General features: G+C 43.5%; 1 protein-coding gene across 3 annotated transcripts in view; it reads right to left on the reverse strand.

Annotated features, from left to right (window-relative positions):
- SLC25A21 (solute carrier family 25 member 21) overlaps positions 1–26,941 on the reverse strand; it is a 533,123-nt gene that overhangs the window by 150,520 nt on the left and 355,662 nt on the right. For all 3 annotated transcript variants that reach the window (XM_089680272.1, XM_089680270.1, XM_089680271.1), the window contains exon 5: positions 7,170–7,236. In XM_089680272.1, the coding sequence (XP_089536398.1) occupies positions 7,170–7,236 (67 nt within the window). The remainder of the gene's footprint in view (positions 1–7,169; positions 7,237–26,941) is intronic.

The following is a 26,941-nucleotide window of genomic DNA, read 5'->3' on the forward strand; positions in this document are numbered from 1 at the left end:
CCAACAGCTCCACTAGGAGTTTCTCACGCTCCTGCACATCCCGCTCCCATGCCACCTTTCTCACCCTTCTCCTCCTCCTAGCCGCGGGGGACATCTCCCCGAATCCTGGCCCTCCACCTCCCTCACCCGCTCAACACCCTCCCACCTCCACGTCCTACTGCAACCCCCACAACTTAGTATCTGTCCCCCTGCTCCCTAAAATCTCCCCCCCGTTTTCATGTGCACTCCTGAACGCCCGTTCGGTGTGCAACAAGCTTACCGCCATCCACGACCTCTTTGTTTCCCGCTCCCTCAACCTCCTAGCGATCACGGAAACCTGGATCCAGCCCACTGATTCTACCTCCCCTGCTGCACTCTCCTACGGAGGTCTCACCTGGACCCACTCACCCAGGCCTAACGGTCGTAAAGGTGGTGGGGTTGGTCTGCTCCTGTCACCGCAGAGCACCTTCCGAGTCCTCCCAAACCCCCCCTCCCTATCCTTCTCCTCCTTCGAGGCCCACTGCCTCCGACTATTCTCCCCAACCCCCCTGAAGATTGCTGTGATATACCGGCCTCCTGGATCCATACCCCGCTTCCTGGATGACATCTCCTCCTGGCTACCCTTCTTCCTCTCCTCTGAGCTACCCACCATAATTCTTGGGGATTTCAACATCCCTGTCAACCTCGACAACCCGGACACAGCCCGTCTCCTCCACCTAACCTCCTCCTTTGCACTTGCACAGTGCATACAATCCACCACCCACTCCGACGGAAATATCCTGGACCTTGTCTTCTCCAACCGCTGCGCTCCCCACAACCTCACTAACACCCCCTTCCCTCTCTCTGACCACAACCTGATCACCTTCTCTATCTCCTCGTCCTCCAATGCCTACCCCTCCAAGTGTCACACTACTACAAGCAGTAACCTCCGCAACCTTAACCCTGCCTCCCTCCACTCTGCAGCTGATCAACTCCACGACCGCATCCTCCCCCTGTCCTGCCCCGACTTGGCTTTGACCGCCTACAACAATGCGCTCTCAATAGCCCTCGACTCACTAGCACCTTTAACCACACGCAACATCAGACCCCGACCGCTCCAGCCCTGGCAGACTGATCACACCAAAACCCTCAAACAACAAAGTCGTGCCCTGGAGCGACTATGGCGCAAAACCAAATCCCAACAAGCCTTCATCCGCTACAAATCTGCCTTCCACACCTACACCTCCTCCCTCCATGCTGCCAAACAGGCCTACTTCTTGACCCTCATCAAGGCCCTCTCCTCCAATCCTCGCCGACTCTTCTCTGCCTTCAACTCTCTACTCTCTCCACCCCCACCTCCACCCAGCACCTCACTCACTGCCCTTGAGATTGCCAATCACTTCAAAAACAAAATTGACACAATTCGCAAGGACATTGCCGCAACTCACACACCCTCTCAACCCGTCCCCTCTCACACAGCTACCCCCTTATCCCCCCTCCCCCTCGACATAACCCGCAGGGACTTCGTCGCTGCTCACCCCCTTCACCCTCACTCAGCTACCCCCTCATCACCCCTCTCCCACAGCCCCACCACTGCTCTGACCTCCTCTTCCACCCCACCCTACATTCCTCATACTGAAGCTCTCCCAACACTCCACACCTTTGACCTTACTACCATCGAGGAAGTCTCCAAGATCCTCTCTGATGCCCGCCTCACCACCTGCCCCCTCGACCCTATCCCCTCACAACTCCTACGACCTTCCTCCTCCTCCATCCTACGCTCCCTCACCCACATCTTCAATCTCTCCCTCTCCTCAGGCACTTTCCCCTCCCCTCTGAAACATGCACACATCACCCCCATGCTTAAAAAGCCCTCCCTGGACCCCAATGACCCGAACAACCTCAGACCCATCTCCCTGCTCCCATTTACATCTAAACTCCTCGAGCGCCTTGTCTACACCCGCCTATGCTCTCACCTCAACGACAACAACCTCCTCGATCCCCTACAGTCCGGCTTCCGTCCCCTACACTCCACCGAAACTGCCTTACTCAAACTCTCCAACGACCTGCTAACCGCCAAAGCTAATGGCCACTATTCAGTGCTCCTACTCTTTGACCTCTCTGCGGCCTTTGACACAGTCGACCACCCCCTCCTCCTCAAAAAACTACACTCCCTCGGCCTCAGAGATTCTGCTCTCTCCTGGCTCTCATCCTACCTGTCACAACGCTCCTTCAGCGTTACCTATAATGCTACCACCTCCCCCTCACTCCCCCTCTCTGTTGGGGTCCCTCAAGGCTCTGTCCTCGGGCCCCTTCTCTTCTCCAACTATACCTCCTCCCTTGGCCAACTCATACACTCTCACGGCTTCAACTACCACCTCTATGCCGACGACACACAAATCTATCTCTCAACCCCCCACCTCACCCCCTTGGTCTCAGCCCGAATCACACACCTACTGAGTGACATATCAGACTGGATGTCGCTCCACTTCCTTACATTGAACCTCTCCAAAACCGAGTTTCTTGTCTTCCCCCCAGCCCGGACACCACCCCCCATTGATTTCTCCGTCACATCCAACAACGCTACCATCAAACCCGCCCTGCAGGCCAGAGTACTGGGTGTCATTCTGGACTCCAACCTATCCTTCCAGCCCCAAGTCCAATCTTTAACAAACTCGTGCAGTCTCCACCTCCGCAACATCGCCAAAATCCGCACGTTCCTAACCCCAGAAACCACTAAACAGCTCATCCACTCCCTCATCATATCACGACTCGACTACTGCAACTCCCTCCTCACTGGCCTGCCTCGCCGCTGGCTATCCCCTCTTCAGTCCATCCTGAACACGGCTGCCAGACTCATTCACCTTTCCAACCGCTCTGTCTCCGCCACCCCCCTCTGCCAATCCCTCCACTGGCTTCCGATTGTGCAACGGATCAAATTCAAAATCCTAACGCTGACATACAAAGCTGTCCACCATACTGCCCTGAACTACATCACCGACCTAATATCCAAGTACCGCCCAGCACGCACACTCCGCTCCTCACAAGACCTCCTTCTCTCTAGTTCCCTGGTCTCCTCCTCCCATGCCCGCCTCCAGGACTTCTCCAGGGTGTCACCCATCCTCTGGAACTCCCTGCCCCAACCCATCAGATTATCACCTACTCTCCTCTCCTTTCGGCGCACCCTGAAAACCCATCTCTTCAGGGAAGCCTACCCCACCCCCTGCTAACTTGCCGACCTCCTCCACTCTTCCTACCACTCCATCCCCCACAGCTATCTCCTCCTGTGCCACCACCCCCTCCCTCCTAGATTGTAAGCTCGAAAGAGCAGGGCCCTTGATCCCCTCATGTTTTGCATTGTATTGGTATTGTTCTGTCACATGTTCTGTCTCCCTTTGTAATGTACAGCGCTGAGCGAACTATTGGCGCTTTATAAATACTGTATAATAATAATAATAATAATAATATCTTAAGCTTATATCACCAGTAGGCTCTTCACCTGCAAACTGCATTTTGTGTGTATTTTATGGCAACACATAGACTGCATAGACTATCTGTGCACCGTGCCCATGCAGAGCTGTTTTAGGGAAGCGGGGAACCCTATGTGCATGTTAGATCTTAGTTTACCTGAACTTCCCTTGTTTTTTGAGGTGGGGGGAGAGGAGAAATTTAGAGCCTTGAGTCAGAGACAAAGACCAGTGTGGCATAGTAGGATTAACTAGGGTACATGCAACACATCCAATAGTGTTGCAGCGCAATTCCCCCAGTGTCTGTGGCACATTCAAATGTATCAAAAAAGGGAAAACCAACCCATACCAGGCCCCAAGAGGGGCAAAGTCCCAGTAACATAAACCAATGGTGGTCAGATGGGAGCCCTGCTGCAACAAGCACAGTTACATTTTAGTCAAACACCTCAGGAAGGCATACTTTCAAAGGAGTCTTCAGGGGCAGGGCTACACCTGGGTGGATCATAGCTCTGTGAATAAAATCCTATAATGTTGCGCTCCCAAAACACTCCAATTTATATATGGAATCACTTTATCTATGTCCTAAGAACCATATGCAGAAAAAATATAAAAATAAAAAAATAAAAAAATATATATATAATAAATCAAATGACATAAAAAATATACTGAATTAATATTAAAATTAAAAAACCTCCGTGATTATACTAAAATAATAACTGTGGTTAAAGAATGAATATTACTTCACTTATAAAAAATTATTCAAATGATCAATGTGCATAAATAAATTAATAAATGCATATGTGAAAACAGTGTCCCAAATAATAAAAAGTGACTTTGTGCTGTTAATTAATCTTCAATCCATATTGCATGTGAATCCGTGACTGATTGTGAATCCTCCCATTAGTGCAGATGTACGCTCACCTCCTTCTCTGCCTATAATTAGGCTATATGCGCTTTTGGTTCTCCTCCTATGGAACCTACTTGACTAGGACTCCCTCCTTTGGAACAATGGATATCCGCCTCTATTGACATATGCTCTGGGATTGATCCCTTCTCCAGAGGATTCAACTCCTCTATACTCTCATCTCCATACGGCTCTCCACATAGGAAAAAGATCTCAACATGGTGTTTTATCCTTTATAAAGATTGGCTTTATTGACTCCAAGTATAACACTCACATTGGTAGTTATGTGTTAGATGTTTGCGATCCGACCATATAGAGGACATATATTTTATGTTGTATATTAGGGAGACCTTTTTTTGTTTTCTGGCTCGCAAGATACTTTAAATATGGATCATAGCTCTGACCTAAAAAGTTCTCTGCAGCTAACTAGTACAGTATACTGGGCATGTAGAGGGCACAGCAAGCCGAGCCCAGCGCCCAAAGCTCACATTACAGGAAGGCTCCATTGTCTTCAAGTCATGTTTCAGGTACAGCCTCCACTGTGTTGCTGAGGATCAGATGGTCTAGAAAGCTGTAATATTTGCCCTGATAACTCTGCAGCTAACAAATAATCTTGATTGAGTTAAAAAATATCTTGATAAAAACCAAAACGAATGGGTTTGCTTTTCTGTGAGGAGAAATAACGCATGTTCATTCTACTGGAACAGTGGCAAAAAACTGAAGAATGATGGAAGTTAGAGGGGTTATACCTGGCTGACAAATAACTTTTTTGTTTGCTAATTCTTTGGTAGTCAGCAGTATAACCCAGTTGTCTCAGAATTCCTTCTGATTCTGTGACCCTAAAGTGGTTGTAAAGGCTCAAGTTTTTTTTTCATCTTCATGCATTCTATGCATAAAGGTAAAAAAGGGGCCTCTGTGTGCAGAGGCCCTTCAGCCCCCCCAATCCCTAATACTTACCTGAGCCCCATCACGATCCAGCGATGTGCACAAGAGCCTCAACTCTCCAGGGACTCACCTCCCTCATTGGCTGAGACAGAAGCAGAAGCCAGGTAAGCAAATGAGGAAAGAGAGGGGCGGGGCCGAGCCGCAGCTCTGTGTGTGAATGGACATGCAGAACGAGCCAACTTGAGTGTCCCTATAGCAAGCTACTTGCTCTGGGGACAGGAGAGAGGGGTCAGAAGCATCGGCGGGGGTACCGATAAGAGGAAGATTGGGGCTTCTCTGTGCAAAACCGCTGCATAGAGCAGGTAAGTATGACATGTTTGTTATTTATTTATTTTAATGAGTAACTAAGAAACACATTTTGTGATGTGCTGACCTTTACCTCATTTTCAAATAATCATAAGCATAATCAAATATATGTTGCAAACCAGTGAGATCAAAAATAGGTACGTCCATCCTACTACGGCTTTTTACCAAATATCCCACAAGACACCATTGGTGGCGCCTTTGCCTTCTTGAGCATTTCGGATCTTGCACTGCTCACCAAGGTTTCTTCAGTCCTTAGGGTTTTTTGTTGGCTTCAGCGTGCAAGGCCCATTATGATTTGGTCAGTCATTTTGCCAAAAAATGTGATCGTCGTTAACCCAATGGGCCAACTCAAGAGTTTGCAATCTCTACCGCCTCTGTGCCAGTCAGTACTAAAAAAATTGGCAATCTAGACTGGCAGCAGAAAGGTTATTTTAAAATGTAGCAAGGTGACAGGAAGTGACCTGTTCTAGTCTGCTGGCAGCACAAAGCAATTGTATAGTTGGGTACAACATTTTTGTAGATAGATGGTTAATGGAATTTATTCTTTATTACAAACAAAGAGTTGAAGGTTGCAGTCAATTTTCCTGTTCTTCTTGTGCTCCTTGCAAAGCTGCCAAAAGTTCTGATTTGCTTCCCATGGTAATTTCAACGTTATGTAAATAGCACAGGTAAAGCAAAGCTTTGCATGACATGTAAATAGAGAATTTGTTTTACAGAACAGGAGACGAATTTCTAGTTTCCTTTTTATTTAACAAACGTCTCTTATGATTCGGTCAGAGGTCAATTCCCCTGTTAGCTGACAACTGCTAGTTAACCCTTAAAAAAAAAAAGGAACAAGGAAAACCTTAATCCATTTACCTTTCACTGGCTGTGTACAGTAAGCCTTTTGGTTTACATAATCCATGTGGGTTAAATTTTCATATCCCAAGACAAAGAACAAACATGGAAACAAAAAAAACTACTAACCACACAAGAGTGAAAACAAAAATAATATGGAAGGGTTTTCTGACAAGACTAGGCAAAATGAAATGGGGGAAGGGGAAAGGGGAAATGAAAGGGAAAGGGGAAGGGGAAAGGGAAGAGGAAAGGGGAAGGAGAAGGAGAAGGGGAAAGGGTAAAAGGGAAGGGGAAAGGGGAAAGGGGGAAGGGGAAGGGGAAAGGGGAAGGGGAAAGAGGAAAGGGGAAGGAGAAGGGGAAAGGGTAAAAGGGAAGGGGAAAGGGGAAAGGGGGAAGGGGAAGGGGGAAGGGGAAGGGGAAAGGGGAAGGGGAAAGAGGAAAGGGGAAAGGGAAGAGAAGAGAAAAAAAAAGAAGGGAGGTGTCCTATTTCTCTGGCAAGGCACAGAATCAGTAAGTGTCCTATAGTTGGTTCACCTAGCCAATTTGATTTTTGAAGTGAGAGCCTCCGCCGATATGATTTGCGGATAAGCCCTTTTTTTGAAAAAAAAAATGTACATCGGATTGGTCACTGAAGGTGAGACAGCCTTATTTATAGAATATCTCCTGCTATTTTTCTAATTCTATTTTTCCTGCTCATAGCAACTACTAAATGATTTACAAATCTGCATAAAACAGTGGAAGTGGTTTCTTACCTTTACTGCCCGTTTTGGAGTCTCTGCCAGGATAGGAGGAAGGATTCCTTTGTAGAAGCCAAGCAACCTGTTAATAGATAAAGATAAATTGAAAATATAACCATTTTTATTTGGTTATCTCAACCAATCATTTAATCCTAAATCCAGTAAAAAAAAGTTTTATTAATCCCTCACTTACAGTTCTTGTGATACCAGGACATTAAACAATTGTCACTGAAAAAAGCCTGCTAAATTTGTCTACTGACCTAATTTGTTGCCCAACTTTTTCTTTAAATTAGAATACAACCCAAAGGCTTGGGTGATGACAGGTTGATCACATTTCTGCAATGGTAAAAGTATGTTTTTGTTAACGAGGTGGTAACACTCTGGAGACTAAAAGTGGTTGTGCCAATGGGCAACCGGAAGTGGATACAAAACAAGCTGTAGGAAGTCAAAGGGCTGGAGTAAAAAGTAAAAAAGTTGTATTAAGAAATATGGAAATAGCTAATAATTTACTATGCCTTAACTAATTATAATACATTGCTCAAAAAAATTAAAGGAACACTTTTTAATCAGGATAGCATCAATTCAATTGAACTCCTGGGATATTGATCTGGTCAGTTAAGTAGCAGAGGGGGTTGTTAATCAGTTTCAGCAGGGTCAGTGTCACTACTGGTAGCATGAGGCGATACCTGGACCCTATAGAGGTCGCACAGGCAGTCCTCCAGGATGGCACATCAATACAGCCCATTGCCAGAATGTTTCCTGTGTCTCCCAGCACAGTCTCAACAGTTTAGAGGAGATTGCAGGAGAAAGTTACTCTGGGAGAGCTGGACAAGGCTGTAGAACAGCGGTCACTAAATGGTGGACCATGGTCCGCAACAGGACTGAGTGACAGTTCTGTCCAGACCGCAGTCATGTCACTGCCATGGCTAGGTGTCTTCTCCCGCATCTCCTGCTCAGCCAGCATATTGTGTTAAGAGTGCTGTGATGTGTTAAGCGGCACTGTGTTGTGTTAAGGGGAATTGTGTTGTGTTAGGGGTGCTGTGTCGTGTTAAGGGGAACTGTGTTTTGTTAAGGGGTGCTGTGTTGCGTTAAGTGGAAATGCACTGTAAAGGGTACTGCAATGTAAAGGGGGGCAGTGATGTGAAGGGGAAGTGAGGACACTGTGGGACTCCTCTAAAAAGGGGACTGTGATGTAAAGGGGACTACAATGTGAAAGGTACACTGAAGACGAAAATGTATGGGGGTACCGTGATGTGTTATAGCACTAACGAGATTCAGTTGTCTGCTGGAAGGAAATTTTGATAACCAGACCTCCGTAAATTTTAATTCAAGACCCATCAGGAGGACTGGTATCTGCTCCTTTGTGCAAGGAGGAACAGGATGAGCACTGTCAGAGCCCTACAAAATGACCACCCGAAGGCCACTGGTGTGAATGTCTCTGACCAAACAATGAGAAACAGACTTCATGAGGGTGGCCTGAGGTCCCTGTGCTCACTGCCTGGCACCATAGAGCTTGATTGGCATTTGCCATTGAACACCAGAATTGGCAGGTCCGCCACTGGTGCCCTGTGATTTTCACAGATGAGAGCAGGTTCACCCTGAGCACATGACACAGACATGAAAGGGTCTGGAGAAGCCGTGGAGAACATTTTGCTGCCTGTAACATTGTTCAGCATGACCGTTTTGGTGGTCGGTCAGGGACTAGGGAGGCATATCCATGGAGAGACACACAGACTTCTACAGACTAGACAATGGCACCCTGACTGCCATTAGGTATTGGGATGAAATCCTTGGACCCATTGTCAGACCCTACGCTGGTGCAGTAGGTCCTGGGTTCCTATTGGTGCATGACAATGCCCGGCCTAATATGGCGAGAGTATGCAGGCAGTTCCTGGAGAATGAAGGAATTGATACCAATGAAAGGCCCCCACGTTTGCTTGACCTAAATCCAATAGAAAGCCACTGGCATATCATGTTTCGGTCCATCCGACGACGCCAGGTTGCACCTCAGACTGTCCAGGAGCTCAGTGATGCCCTGGTCCAGATCTGGGAGGAAATACCCCAGGACACAATTCATCGTTTCATTAGGAGCTTGCCCCGATGTTGCCAGGCATGCATACAAGCACATGGGGGCCATACAAACTACTGAGTACCATTTTGAGTTGCTGCAATGAAATTTCAGTAAAATGGACTAGCCTGCTGCACCATTTTTTCACTTTGATTTTCGGGGTGTCTTTGAATATAGTCCTCTGTAGGTTGATATATTTATTTCCATCAAACGATGGGGTATCCTTATGTTCCTAACACATTACCCAGTCCATATCAGTATAGATATCCAGCATGATATTTTTCCCCATTGAGATCTGATGTGTTTTCAAAGTGTTCCTTTAATTTTTTTGAGCAGTGTATATTTAGTTCGGGTTAAGATCTTCTTTAAATTGTCACTGCACCTGTGTGTGCGCAATGGCTCTTCTACAAAAAAAAAAGTGAGTAAAACATAATATGTGAACTCTTGCTCTTAAAATAAACAATACATCAATAATGTTGATAAATGCATGAGCGATCACTGGGAGAAGGCACAGTTACTAGTATGAACAAATTACAAGCATGCCTTTCCCTTTAATTTATCACTAAACCTGCCAGAGGACCATCCTGCGTTCTGCCAGAGAAATATCTCAGTAAGCCCCACCTTTCCAACTTGTATTCTATGTAGCCTTGACAACTAAAATTTATGATTCTCCTTTATTTTCTTAAAAGCCTCCCTGTCCCCCCACAGAAAGCAGGGAGAGAACGCAGGATGCGGGCCTACAAGAATAAAGTAGCAGTAACCTGAACTAATACAAACAGCAGCAGAAACAAAATGGTCGAGGCCCATTAGATGTGGGACCTGAGAAAAGACGGGCATCAGAGCATTACAGAACAAACAACACACCTGGGAAGAGGACCCTTCTCTCTTTCAGCATTGTCAGCCCTCATCATTTATCTGTCATCAGGGCTGGGCAACATGGAAATAGATGGGCTCTTACCCTCACAGCTGTGTGAGGCCAGCTCACACTATCTCCTCGTTCTCGTTTTTAGAATTTTTAACACTCCATATCTTAGTCTCTTCCAAGCTTTTTTAACAGGCAGTGAAAAAAAAAGATAATATGCAAATGGGAACTAACCCAAAGACACAAATGACTTTTCAGCAATTTGTGGTCAATAAGACTGGCTGCTACGTGTTAGTGCACTTGCAATTACTTTTTGTAGTCCAACATTTGATAGAGTTGTTCTGACTTTGGTGTCCGTTTATGCCACAGAGAATAGCTGCGATTCAGAGGATCGCAGCTATTCTCTGGTCATTCACAGTTTATGACACTCAGGAGATCAGCGGAGAACATGTTCAGCCCTTCACTGGAGATCTGTGTTCTCCCTCCAGATTCTCCAGCCCAGAGCTGGAGAATCGGAGGGACCGCAAACTAAGCAGCGATAATTTACCTCTGCTTAGTAAACTGATCTTTTACTGTAATCTCGAGAGATTATAGTAAAATCAGCCGTTTTCCAGTGTTTGTAGACCGTTCTCCAACGTTTGTAGACCGTTCTCCCTTCGTTTGGAGAACTGATCTACATATGCTTCATAAACTGCATTCACAGGAGAACTGTGTTCTCCGAGAATGCCGGAGAACTGAGCAGCGATCTATTACCGCTGGTGCATAAACAGACACCTTTGTAAGGCCAAATTCTGTGATTAATCATCTGTCAATTAAAAAAGTAATAAAAGTGATTAAAAAATGAGCAGTTCTAAGCTCCATAAGGGCCTTAGTTACAAAAATGATGTTATGATGAAAGTAGTAATCAGGTGCAGATGTACAGTATACAGTATATGTGCGAATACATGGTACCATACATGCTGCCTATATCTTCTACAGATAATCTCATTCAATGACTGCCAAACAAGCTGCTGATTAGGCCTTTGCTTTTAACCACTTGAGCTCCAGAGGATTTACCCCCTTAATGACTAGGCCTCTTTTTGCTACTCTAATTCAACTGATAATTGCGCGGTCATGCAATGCTGCACCCAAACGAAATTTACGTCCTTTTTTTCACATAAATAGAGCTTTCTTTCGGTGGTATTTGATCACCTGTGTGCTTTTTATTTTTAACGCTATAAACAAAAAAAGGCCAAAAATTTTGAAGAAAAACAATATTTTTTACTTTAGCTATAAAAAATATATAGTAAACTCAAAGTTGGTTATAAATTTAGGCCAAAATGTATTCTGCTACATGTTTTTGGTAAAAAAAATCCCAATGAGTGTATATTGATTGCTTTGTGTGGAAGTTATAGCATCTACAAACTATGGTATAAATACTACAATTTACTCCATTTTTCTGCTATACAGTGCTAAGCTAGTTTAACGGACAATTGCGCGATCATGCAATACGGTATATAAATAAAATTTACATCTTTTTTTCCCCACAAATTGAGCTTTCTTTTGGTGGTATTTGATTGCCTGTGCAGTTTTTATTTTTTGCGCTATAAAAAAAAAGGCTGACAATTTTGAGGAAAAAAAAACAATATTTTGGACTTTTTGCTATAAAACATGTCCAGTAAATAAAAAATGCAAAAATCAAATTTAGTCATAAATTTCTGCCAAAATGCATTCTGCGATATGTCTTTGCTAAAAAAAAAAAAAACCCAATACGTGTAAATTAATTGGTTTACGTGAAAGTTATAGCGTTTACAAATGGCGGGAAAGATACTGGGATTTTTAGGTTTTTTTTTTATATACTAATAATGGCGGCGATCAGCGAATTATGGTGGCGATCAGGGACTTATGGCAGCAACCAGCGACTTATGGCGGGACTGCTGCGGACATTCTGACATTGGGGGGTACTGACTTGGGGTCACTGACATCCCCAAAAACACTAATACAGTGATCAGTGCAAAAAAAAAAAAAACACTGACACTGTACTAATGGCACTGGGGAGGAAGGGGTTAACTTTATTTTGCAGGGAAGGGTTATAGGAGTGAGGGGAGTGTTTTACTAGGGGGAGGGGGTGACACCGCTGATCGAGAAACTCTTCTTTCTCGATTAGCTCGTCCTCGAGCTGTCAGGGAAGTGACAGACAGCATATCTACTGCAGCTGTGCTGTCTGTCACTGCTTGCCGCCGATCACCGGGAAACAGCCGGTAAGGACCGGCTGTGACCCGGCGACTGCCATCCGCAACGGTGACCGGCGCCCCCTATCTGTTTACAAAACACACGTTTTAAAATGTGGTTTTGCCTGCCCGTGTCGCCCTGCCACCGAATTTCTACAGTGGCAGGGCGGCAAGTGGTTAATTCACACTGGAATAAATACCATTGTAGGTCCAGTTCACTCCTGGTCTGTTCACTTTATTGCCAGTCAAGCCCTGATGAAGGGAGCAATTGGACCCCCGAAAAGTGTTGGCTACTTCTCAATTTATACCCCTGACCTTTAATGGAATAAAGTTGTATCTGGACCTCTTAATAGTGGTGTGGCACTTCAATTTCAACTTTTCTTACAATTCAATGACTAATGTCTCGTAGCACAAAATATTTTTGTCTTTAGTTCTAATAAATGAGGTTGTGTGTCTTATTTTAGAGAGAGGTGGTTATCACATTGTCCAATCAGGTACAAATAGCACTGTAAAACTCTGGAGCCCAACCTGCTGCCTAAGGGCATGTGGCCCTTTTATACATGATGTACGATTCTTTGACTTCAGCATTTTATAATGGGAACATTGATTAGGATGACAGCATTGATCTTTACTAGCCTTACGTAACATGTTCTTTATATAATTTCATATTGTCTTCTGCAGCATATCCCCAGACAAAAAATGTGGCATGTCCACACTCTGACCCCTTTATTCCTCTCTTAGGTCTGCAGTTTCTGACAGTCCTCTAAAGCATTATATATATTGAACATTACATTCAGCCCTTTGGTGATGTCAAGGGATGCATTTGAGGCCCCCTTAAGCTCATAAATTGACAACTGTTGCTGTAGAACGTTAATCTGTGAAGTATCCAATTGCCATTGGGGACCTAGAATAACTTTTGTTTATTTAGGAGCAAATTGAATCAGGCTCTATAAGGTTTTTCCCTCTACACTACTTTTTTTTTTGTTCTTACTATACAAACACAACAAACAATCTGCAATTAGTTTTTGCAGTTCAAGCATTAGTGCCATCTATTGAGTAATTAAAGGATAAGTTCACCCTTGTTACAAGTTACACCTGTATTCAGAGCATGTAACATGTTAATCAGGGCTGGACTGACAACTCATGGGGTCCCTGGGCAATAGGGGATCATGGGGCCCCTGTGTCCTTGCCCAAACTCAAAAAAGCCTATGAAAAAGGTAACAGGTGCATCTCATGGGGCCCCCTACTGACACCGGGCCCTCGGGCAGTGCCCGGGTTTCCAAATGGTCAGTCCGCCCCTGATGTTAATAAATCAGCAGCCCTGCACCCTCTGATCCCCATTGTGCCAGCAGGTAGGGAATCCTCTCTACGCACTTGCTGTCACAATTCAAATACAGAGCAGCCGTACAGGGCTCTGCCCACCTGGACGCATCATGCACTCACAGAGTTCTGTGAGTGAATGAACTACAACTACTATCAGCTATTGCAGCTGATGGCTTGTAGTTCTCACAGAGCTACAAGGGTGCTGGTGAGTGAGCTACATTGATGTTCATTGATCTTCCTGGACTTCAGTAACTGCCTGCCCATATGTAAGATATGGGTAGACAGCTACGCTGACAGTCTGCAGGAACCTGACACTGCACCCACGATCTGGTGATCGCAAGTACAATGCTTTACAGGCTCCTAATAAAAAAATATTAAAGGTACATTTTTTACCTGCAAAAAATGTGCATTTATTATTTTTTTAAAGTGAACTTTGCACCATGCAGTAATCTTTTGCAGCAAATAAAAGTTCAGCTTACCATTATGAGATTAATGGAAGGTAGTTTCTGGTTAGGTGCATACCCATTATATTATTATACTGTATATACCAGTTATTATTGTACATTATTATATATCCCAGTTATTAATGCCCTTTGTGCTTCTTTACTGATGAACCCTGACATTAGCCATACATAGTTCCCATTGAATAAAGTCTTGGAAATGATATAATCTGGGACATCAGTAGCAGGACCGGATCCCAGTATAACAAAGTCCCGGCCTCACATTCACCTCCTAGCCAACTTTATCCTCCTGTCAGTATAAGCGATCTGTCCGCACCCACTGCCCATATTTGCTTACGTAATTCTTCCTCCCCCTCCTCTTAGATGTTGACACACAATAAATCTTCTGCTACCTGGCTTTACCTGCATTAGAAATATTTGCTTGCCTTCACAAAAAAGAACAAATGCTTCTGTTGTGAAAAACTGGCAGGAGAGATGGCAGCCTCCTGCTAATGTCTTTCTGATGCCAGGCAAAAAGACGCTGAGGGCAGAGCTGTACTGACAATGTGATTTCCTAGGCAGATGAATCCCACAATGAACCTTTAAAAGGAAAGAAATGGGAAGCTAACTTTTATATGGAAGAAAAAAATAATACAGGTGTAGCGCTACCCTCGCAGGGGCCGCTTGATAATGCTTGTCCCCAGTGGTTGTCCTGACCTTGCAAGCCTCCCGAAACTTTCAGACATATTTTAACCAATTCAATACCGGGCAATTTTACACCTTCCTGTCCAGGCCAGTTTTCAGGTTTCAGCGCTCTCACACTTTGAATGACAATTGCGCGGTCATACAACATTGTACCCAAACTAAAATGTTATCATTTTCTTCACACAACTAGAGCTTTCTTTTGGTGGTATTTAATCACTGCCGGGGTTTTTATTTTTTGCTAAATTAACAAAAAAAGACCAAATATTTTGAAAAAAAAAAAAGTTTTTCTTTGTTTCTATTATAAAAGTTTGCAAATAAATAATTGTTCTTCATAAATTTAGGCCGAGATGTATTCTGCTACATTTCTTTGGTGAAAATAACCCAAATTAGGATGTATTTTTTAGTTTGTAGGAAAGTTATAGAGTTCACAAACTATGGCATAGATCTGAATATTGATCAATCCTGAAGTACTGACAGCCAATCTAATTTCTTGAGGTCCAAGAATGTCAGAACAGTACAGATATCCCCCAAATGACCCCTTTTTGCAAAGTAGAAAGTCCGACGTACTTCATAAGAGGCATGGCGAGTTTTTTGAAGTTGTATTTTTTTGTCATAATTTTTCAGAAAATGAAAAAATTAAAAAAATTAGTTTCACTATTTTTTTTTTACATATTGTCACCAGTGCAGTACAGCGTCATCATATAACTGGCATGGTGGTGATCAGGGACACTGACTGGTGACAGTATGAAAAAAAATATATATATTTTTTTTTTATTTTATTAAATTTTTTTTCTTTTGTTTAAGATTTTTTTTTTATATTTCACTATGACAAAAGTAGTACAATGTTACCATAGTAACATTGTAATACTTTGGGGAAGTGATCAGTATTTTTTTTTTTTTTACACAATTTGCTTATAGCAAAGAATTACTTTGCTATAAGCAAGCATTTACCTGAATGACATTGATTCATTCAGGGTTTTTTTTTTTTTTGTGCTTAGCTGTGATTGGCCACAGCTAATCACATGACATGTGCATGTGATTAGCTGTGACCATTCACAGCTAGACACTAGTGTACAATGGATGGCATGAATGAAGCCAACCATTGTATACAACTGTCATGTGACCTGCTGTGATTGGTCACAGCAGGTCACATGGTACCGGCAACGGGGCCGATACTCAGATCTGTCATCGGCCGTGTCTGAGGTACACGGCCGGTGACAGATCGCGCCACTGCGCCACTCTGCAGGAGCGCAATCTGCGCATGTGCGGGAGGATGCCATATGGCATCCACCCGGAACGCTGATGACATTTGCCGCCCGCCATTCGGCCATAGGGCGGGCGGCAATGGTTAAAAGTATGAAATAATAATGCAACAGACACAATCCTTTGGTAACACCTCTCTATTAGGATTGTTCAAAAGAATAGACCACAGAATGTATGTTTAGGAGGTACATCCGCAGTTAACGCATACAGTAAAAGCAAAACACTGATAAAATGGAAATAACCAAATAGCAATGGTTAACAGATTATACAGTCACAAATGATATGTTGTAACTATGTAACTGAAACACCAGCAGCAGGAGGGGGGAGAAAAGGCTTGTTGACTTATCAGCTCCATCTGGGCCACCAGCATCACAATAGAAAATGCAATGAATTATCTAAATATAAATATATGTATATTTATATATATATTGCTCTGACATAAATGGGTATAGACCAGGAATGGGCAACCTATGGCCCGGCGGACCTTTTAATCCGGCCCGCGGAGCGTGATACAAAAAAAAAACAGCCAGGGCAGGCAAACATTTGCATCATTCAGCGCGCTCAAATGCAATGTTTGGCCAGTCTCGCTGCCACTCACATCCTGATAGCCAGTGATTGGCTGTCAGGATGTGTGTAGGCGGGGCAGCATGACGAACGTGAGGGGAGCTAGGCTCCTCTCACAGTCCGCCCTGAAGACCGGAACGGCGCGGGAACACGGCGAGAGGAACGCGCGGAGCAAAGGTAAGTAAATTGACACAGGGGGGACTTGGCTTTCTACTTGAGGGGAATAGTACTATGGGGGATGAAATGTTACAAATTTTACTTTAATTTATATTATTTCACACATACACATCATTCATCTACTCTTGGTCCGGCCCCCGGGTCCAATATATGAACCCATTGCGGCCCTCAAGTCAAAAAGTTTGCCCACCCCTGGTATAGACACTCCAAATTGAATAACAATGGCCTAGATGCGAAGAGGTCCCTTTAAATAGAAAGAGCAACTTGAGCCCTGAGATGTTAAAATTTCTGATGTGATAGTAGCTGTTGTCTTCTGCTAGCAATGGTGGGACCCATATACAGTAATGAGTAATGATAATTCGATGAAGTTAACAGATAGGTTGTGGTAAGCGCTCAAAGCATAGATCTCTTGGTACTGAGGTGTAAAGGTGTCTTCATGCAGTGTCTCTAGAGTGTTGCCAGAAAGAGGTTAGGCATCTGCCTGCTCACCAATCCCATGGATAGCACGGCCTCCTGGGAACAAGGCTCTTGATTGTTTGCAGGGCAGTGCAGAGTTACTGCCTGATGGCCTGTCAGCACGCCAAGCAGAGATGACTGGCTGAAGACTGGACAGTGACAGTCTTGATGCAGAGAAGCTAATAGGATCCTGGTGTAGCGATCGTCGTCACCACTGTGCAACACTGGTATGCAGAGTCCCACAGTAGTAGACAACAATCTGTCTTTGGAGGAGAATGGCAGTCCCCCTGTGTTCAGCTCTGAATCCTGCACCAAGAAAGAGACAGTACCTTGCTGGAGAATATATCTGCACTCCCAGCATCCTTCTCCTTCCCCAGCTCTCTGGTAGTTGTAGTTCAACCAGCATTTAGAAATACAGTATGTATTAGCTACAGGACTACAGGTCCCAGGATCCTCTTCTATCAGAAGAATTGGATCAACTCTGCTAACAGGAAGTTATGCAGCAGTCCCAGTACTGGGCACTAGAGGGAAAAAGGATTAACTACAGTCTCAACTGTAAATGTCCCTGAATGATATAGTTAATGAACTCCCGCCTAAATAAAAAGCAAGATATTTTGTGTACAATATGCGTCACAAGTGGCTGCACAGATACTTAGGTGCAGTTCACACCACATGCAGTCCTGTGTGTTTTTTTCTGCATCAAAACGCATGGACAGTAGGTTACATGGATTCCAATGGCACTAGTACACTGTGTTCCAGTACAGTCAACAAAAGTAGAACATGCTGCATTTTTTTCTGCAAGGAACTGTACTAGAAGGTGGCAAAATACATCAAAAAGGCACTGGAACTCATGAAAATGCGTAAAAAATGCATTACACAAAAAAAGGAAAATTAAGAAAATGTGATAAAAAGAAAAAACAAGAGGAACACCGCATCAGAAACACATAAAAAAACACCAGACTGTGTTTCTGTGGTGTGAACTGGCCTTTAGGCTCAAGGTGACCACGATCCAACACTGGAAGAAGTGCAGTCCTCAACCTTTGATTTAATCGCTGATCTCTCTGACACCTTTCTCTCTCCTTCTATCAGCAGGCTTTGTCAGCACATAAATTGATTGCCCTTTTGTTGGACTCTGCTATTCAAGTAAACAAGAGGTGAACATTCTGCACACTCACCCTATCTTAGCTGCCTCTAGAGAGTGCCACCTAATGCATGCTTGTGACCTGACCTCTCGGTTGGATTAGCCTTGTTTGGGATCATAGATTTAGCTTGTGGGAAAATGCATGGCAAGAGGACTGCCAGATTCTAAACTCTAAACAAGGAGGAGTCAACAAAGCATGATATCACTGCTGCCTGGAGCTACGAGGAGGCCCGGCGGCCATCTTTAATAAGGGGTTAGTACTACTCTACATCATTTCTGACATACATGGAGTGTATACTACCCTGTTTTACCACTGCATTGTCTGAATAACGTCCTTTTAACAATGCTACACTATGGGCATCTTTTTGGCTCCCATTGGAGCTAATTAATTTCCAGGATATCCCATTACTATCCACTACCACCAGAGGGAGGGAGCCCTGTATCCAGTCTGTGCACCCATCCAACCTTAAGGGGACCTCTGGACCTGGCAGTTTTAATCACTTACCACCAAGACAAGATTTTCCACCTTTAGATAGATGCTCACCTATTCCACCTTCCTAAGTGACCTGGTTGGATATTGATTACATGCGCATTACCTATGCGCGTCCGGTGAGTGTGCAATTTTATCATTTGCCCCAGCAACTACTTGCCTTGGTATACTGCGACATCAAGTGGATTACCTATATATTTTATTAACTATTTATTCATGCGTTTATAATATGTTTTTGGGACATTTTATTATTCATTTATCTACTAACATTTAGCGCTGCACTTTTATTTATTTATTATCTTATGAGGTTTGCTGTGATTACCTTGAGTGCATTGGCCGCTGATTTTAGAGCGCTCACTTTTCATCCATTTATTAGATTCTAAACTCTATCTAATAGAAATCTGAAATAAAATGTATTCTGGAAATCATCATTAATATCTGAATCTGACACTGCACAGAACAGTCCTGAAGAGACAACACTAGTGGCACGTAAAGGGCACTCTGATGGAAACTAAGAAAGGAAAATTTAACACCATCTGATCCCTGAGAGTATTTGCAAATGTCTAAAGGCCGGAGCCCAGGTTTCTAGGCTAATCCTCCGTACAAACATTTGCCCCAATAAACATTCAATCTGTTAATGCTTGCCATAAAGCTGTCAGCCCTTCATAAACAGACTGCCTTAAGTAGCTTAACTTTCCTGTGGCTGTCAGTGCAAACCGGACCCTAAAACTCCTGCAGCCAGCAGAAAAATCCTGGAGAGGTCTCTCCTTTCCAGAGACTGCTGACGCACACAGCTCTCCTGCTCTGCTAGTGTGTACTCAGGTTCTAAATGTAACCGGCATTTTTATACAGACATACAACACTATGCCAAAACATATTATATAAAATTACAGGCTGAACAGAACCAAGCATCATTCATTTTGCTTTAATTGTAGCGTGACTACTGTAGGAGTGCAGCTCCATTCAAGTCCATTGAGAATTACTGCAAAGGCACAACCAGCACAGAAAAAAGTTGCATCATAAGTTGCAATCATTCCCTCCTTGGGAAAAGGCATGTAGACACCTGGTTGGGGGGGGTCTAGCTGACACTTTTTAAAATGTATTAATTACAGGTATTTATACAGCGCCAACAGTTTAACACATTCACATGAGTCCCCATCCTTTTATTATTTATTTATTACAGGTACTTATATAGCGCCATCAATTTATGCAGCGCTTTACATATAGATTTTACATTCACGTTAGTCCCTGACCCTCAAGGGGCGTACAACCTAAAGTCCCTAATTTACATTCATATATACACATACTAGGGCCAATTTAGACAGGATCCGATTGACCTACCAGCATGTCTTTGGAGTGTGGGCAGAAACCGGAGTAACCGGAGGAAACCCATGCAGGCACAGGGAGAACATGCAAACTCCACGCAGGTGATGCCATGGTTGGGATTGGAACCAACAACCCTAGTACTGCCAGCGGAAGAGCTAGCCATTTAGCCACTTTGCTGTCCATACATCCTCAACAAATTACAATCTAAGGTCCCTACCTCACATGCATACACACATATTGGGGACATGCAGACAGGCATCAATTAAAGTAACAGCAGTCTTTAGAGTGTGGGAGGAAACTAGAGTACTCAAAGGAAACCCATGCAAGTACTGGTAGAAAATTGAAAATTCCATGCAGGTAATAGAATTGTTTTTTTAAATAAGGGGAGGATTAGAGAAGACAGGATCAAACATTCTTTTTACACAATGCAGAGGATTAAACCCTTCAATTCCACAGTGAGTATAACAAGCATGCTTTACTGCATATAAGGACTGATTTTACTGTTGTGGGCTTAGTAACAATTTAATGTGACCATTCTCCTACACACTCAGGGCAACCCATATCTGGATTCAGCCCTGGAACTATTCACGGTTATGATATTAAGTATTTTAAGCACACACCCATTAAAGATAATTTCAAGGTTTACCTAAGATAGATTTAGAAAAGGATTTCCCCATTTTACTTGCTTCCTGCACCATATTATATTATGATGGCATTTCATTAATACCATATGGCCAAAGGCTTGTGGACACCTGTCACACCCAACTGAGCTTTTTGGACATCTCAGTCCATGGGATTTCCACATAATTTTGGAGTGTGTGTTATGGAGTGTGCTCCTATTCACCAAAAGAACATTTGCAAAAGAATATAAAGTATAAATGTTGTAAAATGTTTTCAGATGTTGTAAATGTATAATAAAAAAACATACATAATATTTTTCCTCCAAAAAGGATTAAAAAATATAGTCCTGTGAGGCCCCGGTCTTTCTTGAATAAGGCCATAAATATTTCAAAAGAATCTAGATAGCTACTAGTAAAATGACCAGATCTCTGGAACGTGAGCAGCAGGGTAGAGTAGCCCTTACACATATGCTCCACATATCAATATCTAAAAATGGCGGTGCATAGCTTTAGTGTGGATTAGTTAGCTTTGGATCGAGTAATCAAGTCTGTATACGTCAGGTCAGATCCACCAAGCTGCTTCATCTGCTTATGCGCCTAAATGAATAGCAGGGCTCATTTAACAACAGTGCAAAGAGCGGTCATTTGTAGTAACCAATAGAACCGTGGACAGACCAGTAAATCTGAATCCTGATAGGTTGCTGTAAGTTAGAGTGTATGTATAGTCAAAAAGTTTTTATTTTAGTTTTAAACAGGGTAGGGAAATCCCCATCCGTTTACGTTTTCCTGAGAAGATCTCTCTTCAATTCCTGTCCAGGAGAGGCAACAGAAAGTGGGGGGAACCTTTACAAATTGAGGGTTATCTCAGACAACTGTCACTGGAACAGGTGTCCCCGTTAGAAGATTTACCCTCACCTCTAGTTCTGATGACATTCTCCCATCACTTTCTGACCCACTAAGAATGGTCACCAAACAAAGAGGGTGAATTTACCTAGTGGGGACAAAGGCAGTAATAAAAACTTAATTATTCCCTTAGCTATCCCAAACAAAAAAAAAAAGTTTTGGCTATACACACACTTTAATTCACACCACTGCTCTCAGCAAGTGTTCAAGCAGGAAAGTCAGGCGCATGCATGGGGGTACACAATGGTCCTAATTGTTTTTGCAAAATCAGTCTAAAGAAAAAAACCTGATAAGATCTCGAAAGTGCCAGCATACAGTGTATATAAACGTAATCCTTTTTGACAAGCACTTGTCATATTTATTGTGACGGCATGCAGCAGCCCACAATTCTTTTACGCCCAGTAACCTAAGAAGGAAGAATAAACCTGCACACTTTCATCTGTTTCCTTTTGTCTTATGTCTTCTTTTAGTACCAGGATTCCAAAGATTGACATCATGAAAACTGAACAGTGTGAAGAAAATGTAAAGCTTGCTTTGATTTACTTTTAACTTGAGTTTTCCTATACCATGTCCCTAATGAGCCATTTGGCTGAGAAATTGTATTGGGAAAAATATAGAAACTGAACAGAAACAGCAACTAAGGGAAATGCTTGCTGTACTGTGCACCCCATTAAATTACAGTGTATATATACGTTTGGTGGGATCTTTGGAGGTCCATCCCACTGCTTCTGTGGATATAAAAAGGGACAGTGGTTTGGAGCAGAGAGCCTAGGGATGAAGGGGGGTGAGAAGAGAGAGAGCCCCGGGAGAATAGTTGTTATTGGAAGCCACAATGCCGCTGTAAGGGTCGAAGAATCCTGCTGCATGTCAATCAGCCCTGAAGATGTGAGAGTCACACACTTTGGGGTCTCTCCAGAAGATACCAGCCACTGAAGCCTGCCACCCATGGACAACTACAGACACAGACTCTACCTCTGCAAGTGTTCCAGCACATAACCTGATTAGGAGTAGGGATTAGGGACTTTGGAAAAAGGACTGTTCTTCTGTAAGACTTTGTACCATATTGCATGTCATTCAGTAAAGCGTTTAAACTTTGCCTTCTGTAATATTCAGAATATGGACAGTGCCAAAAAATATTCAACTACTCAAAAAAACTTTGCCTTCTGCCTGGTTTGAAGTCATTTAAAGGAGTGTTATGCAAGTAACCGGCGCATTGCTACAGTTTTGGAACATTAACATGTTGGGGTATGAAGAGTCTGTACTTTAAGAGTCATCCTAGTGCAAGTTATACATGCGGTTGCAAACAAGAGAGGTGCAGTCAGCAAGCAGCCTGTTGGCATTGTGTACCTGTTATATATGGGACAGCCTCTACCCACGAGGGGAGATATTGTTAGCACTCCCTATGCCGCATTTCATTTCCCTTAGAAACCGGAGCAGAAGTGCATTGCAGAGGTCCCCATCCTGTACAAAGGTACAAAAGCTCAAGAGTTAATGTCAAGTACACGATGCAGCCCACGCTATGTGCACAGCAGGGTTCTTTGCTGCTACCAGGACTGGTAGAGGAAAATGCTGGACAGGTAGCTGTGTCAGTGTTCGGCATGGCCCTCCTAATTGCAAGCAACAGTGGGACGATGTACATTTACACGGGGACCCAAGAATAACTGGAGAACAGTTGTTGTGTAAGTGTTCATGGTGTATGTTCATCTGTAAGAGTAGAGGCCTGCCTTAAGGTTGATTATTCCCCCATGGTGGCCTTGTCCATGTCCCAGGGCAGTGATTAAAATGGCATTTGAGTAAAGGTACCTCCATAAGTGTGAAGTAGAGTGATCCTGTTATAGGTGCCTAGCGTAGCCGAGAAGATCCCACCCTGGGGTGGGCCTCCTATGTGACACACACATTGGGTGCCCAACAATGAGGGGAACATGGAAGAGGTACCAGCCGCCTACCCTAAATATAGACAAAACTTTTCTTTTTGTTTTGAATAGAGTGACGAAAGTCTAAAATCTATATTAAGTTGTTTTTTTCTGTGCCCTGTTGGGAGGATTTGACTTCTCTTAATGTCCTGGCGACTGAATGGGAAAGAAGGCGAAATATGACAAAAGTCAGGGAATTTCCTGTCTTAAGCAATCACTGGAAAATTTACCCTCACCCCTTGCTCTGGTGACAACTCTAAAATTTTGGACCTTCATTCATTTCTTTCTCAATTATATTATTCCCAGATCGTGCTGCTGCACACCAGAGGAGTGAGGACATCCAGTGACGTCCTTCTGGAACTGGAGAGCACCTGCCCAGCCATATACACTATATTGCCAAAAGTATTGGGACACCCCCTTCAAATTATTGGATTCAGGTGTTACAATCACCTCCATGGCCACAGCTGTATATGATCAAGCATCTAGACATCCAGACTGCATCTACAAACATTTGTGAAGGAATGCGTAGCTCCTAGAAGCTCAGTGAATTCCATCTGTGAAATCTCCTTGCTACTAAATATTCCATGGTCAACTGGTATTCTAACAAAGTGGAAGCAACTGGGAACAACAGCAACTCAGCCACCAAGTAGTAGGCTACATAAAATGACAAAGCAGGGTCAGACCATGCTGAAGCACACAGTGCACAGAAGTCGCCAACTGTCTGCAGAGTCACTAGCTAAAGACCTCCAAACTTTGTGTGGCCTTCAGATTAGCACAACAATGCATAGGGAACTTCATGGAATGGGTTTCCATGGCCGAGCAGCTGCATCCAAGCCTTACATCACTAAGTGCAATGCAAAACATTGGATGCAGTGGTGTAAAGCACACTGCCACTAGACTCTAGAGCAATGGAAACCTGTTCTCTGGAGTGACAAATCACGCTTCTCTATCTGGCAATCTGGTGGACGTGTCCAAATTTGGCAGCTGCCAAGAGAACAGTACTTGCCTGATTGCATTGTGCCAAGTGTAAATTTTGGTGGAGGGGGGATTATGGTGTGGGGTTGTGTTTCAGAGGTTGGGCTTGGCCCCTTAGTTCCAGTGAAGGGAATGCTTAAGAGGTCACCATACCAAGACTTTTTGGACAATCTCATGCTCCAAAATTTGTGGTAACAGTTTGGGGATAGCCCCTTCCTGTTCCAACATGATTGCGCAACAGTGTACAAAGCAAGGTTCATAAAGACATGGATGAGTGCATTTGGGGTGGAGGAACTTGACTGGCCTGCACAGAGTTCTGACCTCAACCTGATAGAACACCTTTGGGATGAATTAGAGCGGAGACTGTGAGCCAAGCCTTGTCGTACAACATCAGTGCCTGACCACACAAATGCGCTTCTGGAAGAATGGTCAAACATTCCCATAGACACACTCCTAAACCTTGTGGACAGCCTTCTCAGAAGAGAGGAAGCTGTTATAGCTGCAAAGGGTGGGCTAACTCAATATTGAACCCTACGGACTAAGACTGGGATGCCATTAAAGTTCACGTGTGTGTAAAGGCAGGTGTTTCAATACTTTTGGCAATATAGTGTCTATACACGGGCATGTGGGAAGTAGTTAAAAAGGATTTAAAGCAAAATCCCAGGTGCCAGGTCGCCATGGTGATTAAAAATTGTGTCCTAGCACCTGGGTTCACACATTGCCTCCTACTGACTTCAGTGCAAAGTCAGGTCTCATTAACTTCAATGCAAAATCGTGTCCCATTGACTTCAATTCAAAATCACTTCCCATTGACTTCAATGCAAAATCACATCCCATTGACTTCAATGCAAAAGCGCCTCCCATTGACTTAATGCAAAAACACCTCCCAGTGACTTCAATGCAAAAACACCTCCCAGTGACTTCAATGCAAAAACACCTCCCAGTGACTTCAATGCAAAAACGATCTCTATTTACATCAATGCAAAAACGCCTCCCATTGACTTCAATGCAAAAACTCCTGGTAATAGCAATCCTCTGTTATCACTTATCTCCGCATGCCACGCATGGAACACAATGCTACAAACTGTTGAATAGTGTTAGTGGCGACAGAGATAACACAAAAACTTGACAGAAGATCTAACCCTTCCCAATTCTATTCATGTCAAAAAGCAAAGTTATGCCATTACATACACTTTACAGTACAGGTGTGGCTTTCCGTAACTCTAATGGTTTGTGCCTGCTTGGAGCTAAAACTGAAACAAATCTAAAGTAGACCACAAAGTCTAAGAGATTGTTGCATGATACCTATTTTTTTTGTCACTTGGAATATTCAACATGCTGTCTGATTTTCGGTTTATGAGTGATGATAAAGCAGACCTGACTGCATTGTTCTCCCCCCTATGAAGGGGAAGTTGCCCAATGTTCTTTGAATGACTGTGTGTAATTTGTTCAACTGACAGCTGGTTATGATTAAGTGAATGTAAACCCTAAAGATTAACTTCTTTTTTTGCTCCCTTTTGGTCCGTTAAATATATCATTGGAAGTGTTTTCTTAATCTGTTTGACATTGCGTAAAAATACATGATGATCCTGCCAAAAATCTTGTGAACCAATACCTTCCTGTGCTTTCTATAGAGGATTTTTTTTTAAATGGCAGGACTTTATACAACACTGGAGAAGCAAACCGAGATCAGTAAAACATTTTAATGAAAAAAATGTAAAATGTAAAAATAGACATTTTGGCCCAGTCTTGAGCCAAAAATGTAAGAGAGACATACATTAGTAAAAAACAGCTTGTGCATACATGGGATCTGTATATAACTTTTATTAAGCGTTGGTAATAAAACATGGAAACTGATCTCCAACATCCCCAATGGTCTGAAAGCTGTGATGCCCCACACCAGTATCTTCTCCCCAGTTTCTTCCAGGTGCTGGTCTTCAACTAATCTTGAATACCCGACGCAGGATGACGTAACTTCCACACATGCGCAGTTCAGTCATCCAAGCACACAAGGACAGTGCAAAAATGTATATTGAGTTGTACATGCAACTGCAGCTCAGTGTACATTCTAAGAAAGACTGAACAGGCAAGAAGGTTTATATTACTGTAGAAGAGGCATGTCCACAGATATTATTAATAAAGATATGAATAATAACTGTTCCCAATGACAAAGAGTTTAAAAAGTGCCAGAGGATAAACTCCTTTTGAAGAGCAGTGGGGTCCTCTCTTATCGGTGGTGAGCTAGTGTAAGCACTAGAGGTTGGGAAAAACAGTAACATTGCCCTCTAGGCCTGACACCACAGCTGCCTTGCTAGGCCAAGATTTTCTGTGTTCTCCACTGTCCTCTTATT

The sequence above is a fragment of the Staurois parvus genome, unplaced genomic scaffold (genome assembly GCF_062004578.1).
Source record: "Staurois parvus isolate SC_StPar_1 unplaced genomic scaffold, SC_StPar_1.0 ptg000237l, whole genome shotgun sequence".
Lineage (NCBI taxonomy): Eukaryota > Metazoa > Chordata > Amphibia > Anura > Ranidae > Staurois > Staurois parvus.